Raw genomic sequence first — 11,692 nt, 5'->3', positions numbered from 1 at the left:
CTTGCTGATGCTGTCTTTGTGGCCTAACATATGGTCTATCCTTGAGAATGACCCATGTGGATTTGAATAAAATGTGTATTCCAGTTTCTTGGGATGAATGACTCTGAAAATGTCCAATAGTGCTAGTTTATCTATCTCTTCATTTAGCTCCCTTATGTCTTTATTGATTTTCTGCCTGGATGATTTGTCAAGTTGAGAGAGTGGGGTGTTGAAGTTCCCTCCTATGACTGTGTTGCTGTTAATGTATTGCTGTAGCTCTATCAGTAGACGTATGTATTTAGATGGCTTCTCATTGGGTGCATAGATGCTAATAATTGTTAAGTCCTCTTGATTGACTGATCCTCTGAGCATTAAGTAGTGTCCATTCCTATCTTTTTAAAATTTATCTACTTTAAAGTCTATCATGTCAGATATGAGAATATCTGTTCCTGCCCTCTTTTGTGGGCCATTGGCTTGTATGATAGTTTTCCATCCTTTCACTTTAAGTCTGTGTTTGTCTTGTTGAGTTAGGTGGGTTTCCTGTTGTTGGGCATATTGTTGGGTTTTATTTTCTGACCCATCTTCCTACTCTGTGTCTTTTAATAGGTGAATTCAGGCCATTGACATTTATTGATATCAAAGATTGAAGATATTTTAATGCCATTCTTGTAGAGTTTTAGAGTGTTCTGATATATGACCTATTTATGGTGGTCTGATTGTTTATAGAAGACCTTTCAGGATTTCTTTTAGGGCAGGCTTGGTGATAGTTGATTCCTTCAGCTGTTGCTTGTCTGAGAAGGTTTTGATGCCTCCATCTAGTCTGAATAACAGTCTAGCAGTATATAGTATTCTTGGTTGAAAGCCTTTCTCATTGAGCACTTGGTAGATATCTTGCCATTCTCTTCTGGCCTGTAGTGTTTGTGTGGAGAAGTCTGCTGCTAATCTTATGGGTTTCCCTCTGTAGGTGACTCTTTGCTTTTCTCTTGCAGCCTTCAGGATCCTTTCTTTATCCTTATTCCTTTCCATTCTAAGTATAATGTGTCCTGTTGTCTTAGAGTATGGGTTAATTCTGTTTGGAACCCTCTGGGCTTCCTGAATCTTTATGTCTTTGCTATTGTATAGACTAGAGAAGTTTTCAGCTATTATGGCCTGAAGAATGCTTTCTTCCTCTCCCTCTCTTCCTCTGGCAAGCCAATAATGCGTATATTGTTTCTTTTGAAGTCATCCCATAGGACTCTGTTGTTGTTTTCAGCATCTCTCAATCTCTTTTTGAGATCTCTTCTTTTTTAGTTGTCTCTAATTCATTCTCAATCTTGCTAATTCTGTCTTCAGCCTCATTGATTCTATTCTCTCTGCCCTATACTGTTTTCTGGAGTTCATCTATTTTGTTACCCTGTTCTGATACAGTTTTAGCTTGTTCAGCTAGTTGTGTTCTTAGCTCAGCTATTTCAGCTTTCAGCTCTCTAATAACCTTGATGTAATTAGTGTTTTCTTCCAGAGTCTCATTTGTTGTTCCTGTATTTCTGATTACAAGTCTTTCAAACTCTTTACTCACTCCTGTGATTATTTCCTTAGCTAGTGTTTGGATGTTGAACTCGTTATTTTGTGCTTCACCCTTTGGGGGCCTTTTAACTGGACTCTTGTCCTGGTTTGTTTCTCCATTATTTTTTCTTGTTGGTTTAACCATTTTATATATTATGTTATGAGTTCCCTTTATCAGTACTTTTCAAATTACTGGTCACTATTTCCTGGATTGACTTGTGTCTAAGTAAGGTAATTAAAGGTTTCACAGTGGTGGAAGTTAACAGTTGTTTCAATAGTATTTTAATCCCTGAGTTGGAGCTCAGTTGTTTAAAAGCCTCTTTTTCTTCCATGTAGGCTATGGGAGCCTGAGGGCTTTTAAACTACAAGTAGGCTTCTTATCTTAATCACTGACTCCTGACCAAGAGATAAAGCAGGGTGTGGCAGAGATACTCCAATGGTTATGCAAAGAGACTTTCACAGCCACACTGCTATGCCACTGATGTATAGGTCTTTTCCTGAGTTTCCTGGTTAGATCTCTGTCCCCTGGTGTCCCTCCCTGCAGCCGCTCCAGATTCTGAGGGCAGCAGCAGTGGAGACTCAGAGTTGCACTTGGTGAGTCTCTGGGGAGTCGTCTCCTCCCTTCAGCTGTCCCCTTGTTGGTGGAACAGACTGTAGGTGGGGGTCTCAAATGATAAACTGCCGGACTGTTACCAGCCACTTAGTCTCTCCCTAGGCTCCTCTCTGTCACCAGCCACACGTGTTTGCACTCACAGGTGATTCGGTGGGTTCCTGTAGTCATTCTAGTCCTGTCCTGTTTCAGTCCCAGGTGGTCTCCTTTGATATTCCTAGTTGATCCGGGAGAGGAGAAGAGAGGAGAGAAAGAGATCTGCTGCTGCTCATAGTCCTGCCTCCGGAACGATATCTTTCCTATTCTTTATCCCTCTGGGAATATGGACCCAAGGTCATTGTGGGATGCAGATGGTGGAAGGTCTGGCTTTTGTAATTGCTTCCCTGCTGAACATGGGCATTGACAGGTCAATCCATACTCCCAGCCTGCCTCACTCTTTCCATAGTGAGGCAGGGTTCTGGGGAATCATAGCTCCCGGACACATTGGTGGGGTTGTCTGTCCAGGGAAGTCTGTTTGGCATCATGGCAACATCTGGAGCCTTTTGGCTGAAAAGAGAGGTAACATATAAAGCCAAACAAGTTGTTGGCTAATCATGAACCTAAAAGCTGGAGTAGTGCAGATGAAGTGTTGGGGGCGACCTCCATTTTGTAGACAGCTAGTAGGCATATTTTAGTTATATTCCAAAGGGCCTGTGTCTATACTAATTTTTTCCCCCCGAGCCTGAAATCTGATATGCAGGTGGATCCAAGTTATTGTCTGGGAAGATGATGTCATGGCTGAAAAAAGGACCAGAAAGCTTGATCAGGGAAGAAAGTAGCTCCCAAATATGGGAAAGATGTATGAAGTTTGTTGACTGTAAACCTCATCGATTTGATCTGATCTGTGGCCCACATTCAGCTTAGGAGCCTATGTGACCTCTGCATCCCTGTAGATCCGAGCTCACATTCTGTGGTCATGTGTAGGAACATTCCAAGCTGCCCCAATATCAGGACCCATATTCCTCAGGTGGAAGATAGAGTATGTTGTCCAGCCTCCCTTCAGAGGATGGAACATTCTCTACCATTGTTGATCCATGTTGAGGCCAAGGTCCTATGTGGGCCCACAAAAGGGTCTATTTTGTTGTTCCTGATAGAGATGACCAGTAAGAATGGAGAGAGGGATTTATTCAAGGTCTAGGTCCATTAAGTCTGTTTGGGAACCTCAGGACTCCCCGAATAGGGCCCCAGCTGATGGGGTGGCCTGATAGTGACTAAAAAGTCGTCATTAAAGTATGCCAGTCTCTTGCCCTTATTCAGCTTTTGCAGTCTTCGCTTTGATAAGGATAGCTTGGGAGTGAGTGAGGGAAGAATAATAGGAAAGAGGTGCACTGAAGAGGTGCTTATGGTGGTGCAGGGGGTTGAACCTGGGACTCCAGAGTCTCAGGCAAGAGAGTCTTTCTGCATAACCATCATGCTATCTACCCCTGCCCTTCATCATTATTTACCCAATGATTAGCATAATAATTGTGTGCACAAAAGATCTACAGAAAAAGACATTCATTTGTAAGGATTTTTTTTTTTTGCCTCCACAGTTATTGCTGGAGCTCAGTGCTGGCACTACAAATCCATGGCTCCTGGTAGTCATTTTCCTTTTTTTTTTTTTTTCCACTTCCATTTCATTCAATAGGTCAGAGAAAAATTGAGAGGGGAGGAGGAGAAAAAGAGAAAGAAAGATAGGCACCTTCAGACCAGCTTCACCACTTGTAAATTGTTCCTGCTGCAGGTAGGGTGCAGGGGCTCGAACCCCGTTCCTGTATGGGTCATTGTGCATAGTATTATGTGCACTTAACTGGGTGTGCCACCTCCTGGCTCCTTTGGGATCATTTTGTAAGGTATTTGTAGGATTCATTTTTAAGGCAAGCTAGCCTAAATTTTGGCTAATGCTGTGGTAGTCTTCTGCATATCTTCATAGCCTGTCCCTTCATAGAGATGCGACAAAGATCTAGCAGAAAATTAGAAAGCTCTGGGTGAGAGTGTATGCCAGTTTATTTCAAGGGTCAAATCACTCAGTGTAGATGGCTTTGTATCTGGGTAACCCACTCCCCCCACCCTTGGGTATTCCTGATAAAAGGCAAACACTATTTATTGTCTAGCTAATAACACACACCCAGCAGAAGAACTGAATGAGTGAATGGTGCCAGTGGTGCCCTAGGAGTCCTAGTGTCATCACAAACTAACTGGGAGACCTTGGGCAAGTCACTTCTTGCCTCTCACCTACAAAGAGTGCAGTTAAGAAGGAGCGATATCCTAACCCTGCACCTTTTTTCCTACCCTCTCCCCTAGCAGGTCATCTGTCCAGCTTACTCAAATGATCAATAGCTGTCTTTCTCTTTTTCCTTCCTTCCTTCCTTCTTTCTTTCTTTCTTCTTCTTCTTTTTTAATTTGTTAAATATTTATTTATTTGATAGAGAGACAGCCAGAATTTGTGAAGAGAGAGGAGACAGAGAGGGAGAAAGACAGAAAGACACCTGCATCCTGCTTCACCACTTGTGAAGCTTTCCCCCTGCAGTGGAGGCCAGGGGCTTGAACCCAGGTCCTTGTGCACTGTAACATGTGCACTCAACCAGGTGCACTACTGCCTGGCCCCACTTCCTTTCATTCTTTTTTTCTTTCTTCCTTGCTTTCCTCTTTCCTTCCTCCATTTTTCTTTCTTTCCTTCTTCCTCCATTTCTTCCTTCCTTCTTTCCTTCCTTTCTTGGAGAGAAATCAAGAGGGAAGGGGAAGGTACAGGAGAAAGAAAGACATCTGCAACACTGCTTACAAAGATTTACCCCTGTAGGTTGGACCTGGGGGCTTTGAATCCAATGGTTCTTTGCACATTAGAACAAGTGTACTCAACCAGGTGTGCCACTGCCACCTTGATAGAAGTGTTCCTAGCTGAAATGGAGAAGCAGGGATGGGGTGCTCCTCCTTCCTGACTCCCCCTTTAAATCCATTAGCTGGTGGGACAACAGTTCTTGAATTCTAAGATCTCAGCTTGTTTGGCTGTCTGGGTCCAATGAGCAAAGAAGGAAGCAGGACAGGCTGGCTTTTGTTGCAACTATTTGGGCATAGTAGCTGCAGCAAAAAAGAAGATTGATGAGATAGCATAATGGTTATGCAAAAAGCTTTTAATGCCTGAGTCACCAAAGGGCCCCAGGTTGGACTCCCCACACCACCATAGGTGGAGGTGATCAGTACTCTGGTCAGACAAACACACAAACTGTAAAAATAATAAATCAAAAGGGAACTGAAGAGGATGGTCTGAATCTGATATTCAGAGATTTGAGAATGTGCAGCAGGTGAATTGCATAACAACTGAAGTGCAGGGATGGTGGCTGCTTTGTACAGGAAGGAGGTTTCAGCTATTTTAGAAAGAAATGAGGTCCCAACCCCATGAGACAAAGCCCCAAAGGCTTATTTATCTTCTCCATAGTAGAGAAAAAGGAAATTGCCGCTGATGACTTTCCAGGCCAGGCATCTTGAAGAGACAGCCCATAACTTTCCAGATTCTTAACTTCCAAGGCAGGTTGTTTGCCACACCGTGGAAAAAACTCTGGGTTACTACCCTCCCACCTGGGCAGCTCTTTGGTCTTCGCTTCAGGCAGGTGCACTTGGGAGGTGGCAGCACGGGCCACCTGGCAGCTCCAGGTGCTGTGTGTGTGCTGCCATGGAGACAGGCCCCGGGGTTGGTGGCGAGAAGGCAGTCTCTGAAAGCTTTGTGGATTTAGCAGAGGAAGAGCCTGCAGCCTTGGGTGCTTCAGGGTAGTCTTCCTGACCCTTGTGCCAAGGAAGCTCAGGTGAGTGACCTGGGGGTTTCTCTAAACAAAAGGAGGGAGGACAACATTGTGCAAACTAAGAATTGGGAGGGGACCATTGAAAGGCTGATCTAGTGACTGGGATAGAATGTCTTTCTTTGCTCTTGGCTCCACGGGAACTATCTTGCTGGGGACCCTCTGCCAGGACAACACAGTGCCCTGAACAAAGACTAGGCAAATGGGCTCTGGACGGTTGACCTTGTAACCCCATGGGAAAAGAAAAGAGGACCTGACATTTGTTCCTAGAGGAGGGACAGACCAGGGAATTCATGAAACCCATCTCTATATCAGTCAGGGATTTAAGCCTGGGAAGGAAATTGATTAGATTGATCTCCCTCTCCCTGGAGTCTAGGCAGTCACAGGCAGTCACATGGGGCATAAGAAGCAAAGCTGGGGTTCACCCTCTTCCAGTGACACTTTGTTAGTGCTAAGGTGGCTCAGTCTTCGCCTTGATAGAAGGGTACTGCAGGAGCAGCAAACTTTACTGCGGCTCAAGAACTGGGTGTTTTGGGGCCGGGTGGCGGTGCACCCGATTGAGCACACATGTTATAGTACGCAAGGACCCAGGTTCTAGCCCCTGGTTCCCACCTGCAGGGGGAAAGCTTCATGAGTGGTGAAGTAGTGCTGCAGGTTTCTTTCTGTGTCTTTCCCTACCACCCCCACCTCTCTCAGGTTCTGGCTGTGTCTATCAAATAAATAAAGACAATCAAAAACAATTTTTTTTAAAAAAAGAACTGAGTGTTTTGGAACAAATCACTTCATCTTTTTGAAATGAAGTTCTTTTCATATGTGAAGTATGGGATATATATATTTTCTAAAGATTTTATTTATTAGTGAGGAAGATAGGAGGAGATATAGAAAGAACCAGACGTCACTCTGGTACATATGGTGCTGCTGAAAATTGAACTTGGGGCCTCCTACTTGAGAGTCTGCTTTACCCACTGTGTCACCTTCTGGACCACATGGCATTTTATTTTTTAAATTTTATTTTTTTTTTACAAACTTTTTATTTTATTTATTCGTTTTTGAATAAAGACAGAGAGAAGTTGAGAGGGAAGGGGAGACAGAGAGTGAGAGAGAGAGACACCTGCAGCCATGCTTTTCCACTTGTGAAGCTTTCCCTCTGCAGGTAGGGACCATGGGCTTGAACCTGGGTCCTTGTATACTCTAGTGTGGGTGCTTAAATAGGTGCACCACCACCTGACCCCTACTTCTTTATTTTGGATAGAGAGAAATTGAGAGAGAAGGGGCAGAGAGAAAGAGAAAGAAAGAGGAGAGGCACCTGCACTTTTGCTTCACCGCCTGTGAAGTGACTCCCCTGCAGGTGGGGCGCCGGGGGCTCAAACCGGGATCCTTATGCTGGTCCTTGTGCTTTGTGCCACGTGCGCTTAACCTGCTGTGCTGCCGCCGGACTCCCCCTTTTTAAAAAATATTTATTTATTTCCTTTTTGTTGCCCTTGTTTTTATTGTTGTTGTAGTTATTATTGTAGTTATTGATGTCGTTGTTGGATAGGACAGAAAGAAGTGGAGAGAGGAGGGGAAGACAGAGAAGGGGAGAGAAAAACAGACACCTGCACACCTGCTTTACCACATGTAAAGGCTTCCTGCAGGTGGGATCCTGGGGCTTGAACCGGGGTCCTTGGCTTTGAGCCACATGGGCTTAACCCTCTGTGCTACCGCCCGACTCCCTGCAGTCTATCTTTTAACACATAGAATGCTTAGCCTAGGTGTAAGCTAGGATCTTAATAGGTATCCCCTTTTCCTTTGCTCTTTTTTTCCCTTTCTTCTAGAACAATCCTGCCAGACCTTGGTGACTGATCTGAAGATGGCTGAACTACAAGACCGAGAGCCTGAAGCTGAGTGTCCTGTCTGCTGGAACCCCTTCAACAACACATTCCACACTCCCAAAGTGCTGGACTGCTGTCACTCCTTCTGTGTGGAGTGCCTAGCCCACCTCAGCCTGGTGACTCCAGTCCGCCGTCGACTGCTATGCCCACTCTGTCGCCAGCCCACTGTCCTGGCCTCTGGACAGCCAGTCACTGACTTGCCCACAGACACGGCCATGCTCACGCTGCTCCGCCTGGAGCCTCACCACATCATCCTGGAAGGCCGTCAGCTCTGTCTCAAGGATCATCCCAAGAGTCGCTACTTTCTGCGACAGCCCCGGGTCTACACCCTAGATCTGGGCCTTGAGCCTGGGAGACAGACTGGGTTCCCCCAGAACATGGTCCCTGCCACCAGGCCGATGCCCATCTCCATCCCCAGCCACTATTCTCTTAGGGAGTGTTTCCGCAATCCTCAGTTCCGGATCTTTGCCTACCTGATGGCTGTCATCCTCAGTGTTACTCTATTGCTCATCTTCTCCATCTTTTGGACCAAGCAGTTCCTCTGGGGCATGGGGTGAGCATTTTGTTCCCAGACAAGGAACTAAACTTTTCTTGGCTTCTGCTGGGATCTGCAGAGCCTAATTTGGGATTATCTTCCTTTTGTAGTATTGTTTTTACAATCCAGGGATTAGGTAGGTCAAGTGTTTGCTTCTGGAAACAGATAAGTCCTACCATGATGAGAATTTCTATTAAAGGGCTGGGGGAGAGATGCGAGGAGACCTTTGGGTGTGTACTATGGGACCATGAACCAGTGACTACAGAGCTATGTAGTAAGTTGTGCCAAAGGACTAGACAATAGCATTCAGGAATCTGGCTAGCCCAAATAGCAAATTGGGTTTTTCATTGGAGCTACTTTGAATTCAGGTCACATTTTTTCAAGTTGCATTTTACTATAATTCTAAAAATTTTGCAAAGTGAGCTTTAATTCTGTGAGCAAATGTGTGTCTTCCTCTTTTCAGTTTTTTTTTTTTTTTTGGATGTCTTGTCACCAGTCCCAGTAAAAATGGTCTGCATTAAATTCATTCAGCTTACTTCTTCAACAACCATTTACTTGGTTGGCACTGTCAGAATTAGAGGAAGAGTAGCATAGGTACCCAGGGGTCACAGAGATCACTTGCCAGTGAGGAAGGTATGTTCATTCAGTATTTTCTCATATAAGACATTTCTGCCAAGATGTGCCTTGTGGAGTAATAAGAATTTAAGTGTAAAGGTAAAAGCAGGGCAGGGAGATAGATAGATAGCTCAGCTGGTAGAGTGTATGCCTAGCATGCATGAGTTCCATTCCCAGCACCACCCCTCGGAGCAACAGGGACAGCACCAAAGTGAACCTCTGTGGGTAGTGGAGCTGTGTTTTGATGTCTCCCTCTCTCTTTCCAAGAATGAAAGCACTGGGCTGAGGAGACTGCTCAGTAACCTTGGGCTCATTCTCATATTAAAAAAAAAAAAAAAAAGATGAAGGCAGTCAAAATATTTGGATCTAAAGAAGTCTGGGATTTGAAGGAACAAATTTTCTAGTGGGAGGTGTCGCCCAGACTGAAAGCCTGTGTGTGGGGTGGAACTCTTACCTCCTCTCCCCAAGCACTGAAATTCTGGCCTCAAGAAGAGGCAGAAACCCTTTTTTTATTTTTATTTTATTTTTTATAAAATATTCATTTATTTATGTATTTATTCCCTTTTGGTGCCATTGTTGTAGTTATTATTGTCATTGTTGTTGGATAGGACAGAAATGGAGAGGAGAGGAAGACAGAGAGGGGGAGAGAAAGATAGACACCTGCAGACCTGCTTCACCGCCTGTGTAGCGACTCCCCTGCAGGTGGGGAGCCAGGGGCTCAAACCAGGATCCTTCCTCCAGTCTGTGCGCTTTGCGCCACATGCGCTTAAGCTGCTGCGCTACCGCCCGACTCCCTATTTATTTATTTATTTATTTATTTACCTCCAGGGTTATTGCTGGGGCTGTTGCCTGCACTACAAATCCACTGCTCCTGGAGGCTATTTTTTTCTCTTTTGTTGCCCTGGTTGTTTATAATTGTTGTTATTGCTGTCATTATTGTTGGATAGGACAGAGAGAAATCAGGAGAGAAAGATAGACACTTGCAGACCTGCTTCGCTGCTTGTGAAGCAACCTCTCCCTGCAAGTGGGGAGCTGGGACCTCAAACCTGAATCCTTATGCAGGTCCTTGTGCTTTGTGCAGGTGTGCTTAATCTGCTGCGCTACCACCCAGACCCCCCGCCTTTTACATTTTTACTACCAGAATTTAGAAACCAAGGAAAACTAGAATGAATTTGGATAATCAGAATGCTATTTCTCTATAAGCTGCCACCTCTGCTGTATCTGAAAACCAACTTCTGCTTCCCCAGTTTTAATATTGCCTGGTGGTTCAGGGTCTGAGGCAATCTCAAAGTGAGTAAAACACTATCACAGTTAGGCAGTGATAGTCAGTTATTGTTTTTTAATTTTAACTCGTAGATTAAGCTTTCAAGATCCAGAAACAGGGTGAGTTTTATTTGCTTTAAATAACATCTAGTGAGTTTAATGGAACCGGTTTCCACAAATTCCCCTTAGGGGTCAAACAGTACAAGATAGTCTCAATAGCCAAGACATATATTTCATTTCATGTTTTGTAAAGTCAAATGGCCTTAAGCTTCAATATTAAGAAGAAATTCTCCATTACAAAACTGGAAAGTTGCCTACATATCTCACCAGGGGATTAGCACCTACCTCCCCATTTGCGCCATCAAAGATAATTACGCTGAAGCTGGGGCTCTCCCCACTGACTTCCTTACTATATAGTTTTTGCTGCCTGACCTGAAGCAGTTAGGCTAGGCAATGATCTCACCATGTTCTTAGCCAAGAGGGACAGGCTAGAGTCATTTAGGATGGAAGATAGGGAGCGCTGAGGAAACTCAAGAGGAATGCTAGCTTCTGAACTCTGCTGAGTTTAGTAAGCTTCATTCACAGTTCATAATCAAACTAAAGCTCTGAAAGTTAAGCTACCCTGTTGTTCAAAGCCACCCAGTTGGTAAGTGGTAGAAGTTTTTCTATCATACTGGTCAAGACACTATCCAAATAAGACACGTTTGTTTTGTGGATAGGGAAGGGAATACTTAACATTACAGTATCTTCTATGTTCATATTCAGTAGCTCTAACCTTGAGGCAGTGCCACCTGTAAGAGGCATTAGGAAACATTGTGGCAACATCTTTGGTATTCAGGTGAAAGGGGGCTGGGGTTCTGTTTCTGGCTATTACTATTCAGAGATCAACACTGCTTCCATGCTTAACACAGTTGCACCCAACAAATACCACCTATCCCAAAATGCAAATGGATCCCTATTAAAACACTATAATCTCTTTAACTTCATGAAGCAGAAGAGTAGAATTACCTTAACTTCTATTGGCACGAAGTCACATTAACAGATGCACTTTGTCAAAAGGGTGGTATAAAAAGCATAGTAGTAGGGGCCAGGCAGCGGCGCACCTGGTTAAGTACACACTTTACAGTGCGCAAGGGCCCGGTGTTTAGGCCCACGGGCCCCACCTGCAGAAGGAAAGCTTCACAGGTAGTGAAGCAGGGCTGCAGGGGTCTGTCTCTCCTTCTTCCCTCTGTTTTTGTCTCTATCTAATAATAAATAAATAAATATATATTAAAAAAGCATAGTGGTTAAAAAGCTTAGGCTTTGTAAACGAAACAGATCACGATGGCTGAGCTGGTCTGTCTTCGGTATTGTCAACATACTTAATAAAGCCCTAGGAAATCTCTTGATAAGATCACAGACTAGGGCTGAGGAGATAGCATGATTATGCAAGGACTTCCATGCCTGAGATATCAAAGGTCTGAGG

The 11,692-nt window shown here is 44.3% G+C and overlaps 1 protein-coding gene across 1 annotated transcript; it reads left to right on the top strand.

The window, feature by feature from the left end:
- The first annotated feature begins 5,795 nt into the window (after window positions 1-5,795).
- Window positions 5,796-8,871, top strand: RNF183 (ring finger protein 183). Its single transcript, XM_007526741.3, has 2 exons — window positions 5,796-5,949; window positions 7,758-8,871. The coding sequence occupies exon 2, from the start codon at window positions 7,793-7,795 to the stop codon at window positions 8,369-8,371; it is 579 nt and encodes a 192-aa protein (XP_007526803.1). The 5' UTR covers window positions 5,796-5,949; window positions 7,758-7,792; the 3' UTR covers window positions 8,372-8,871.
- Window positions 8,872-11,692: the final 2,821 nt, after the last annotated feature.

The sequence above is a fragment of the Erinaceus europaeus genome, chromosome 10, assembly GCF_950295315.1.
Source record: "Erinaceus europaeus chromosome 10, mEriEur2.1, whole genome shotgun sequence".
Lineage (NCBI taxonomy): Eukaryota > Metazoa > Chordata > Mammalia > Eulipotyphla > Erinaceidae > Erinaceus > Erinaceus europaeus.
The sequence above is the reverse complement of the archived record's forward strand: the minus strand, read 5'-3'. Positions and strand labels throughout refer to the sequence as shown.

Coding starts and splice junctions, on each gene's coding strand:
- RNF183 (XM_007526741.3), top strand. CDS start 7,793: ATGGCTGAACTACAAGACCGAGAGCCTGAAGCTGAGTGTCCTGTCTGC.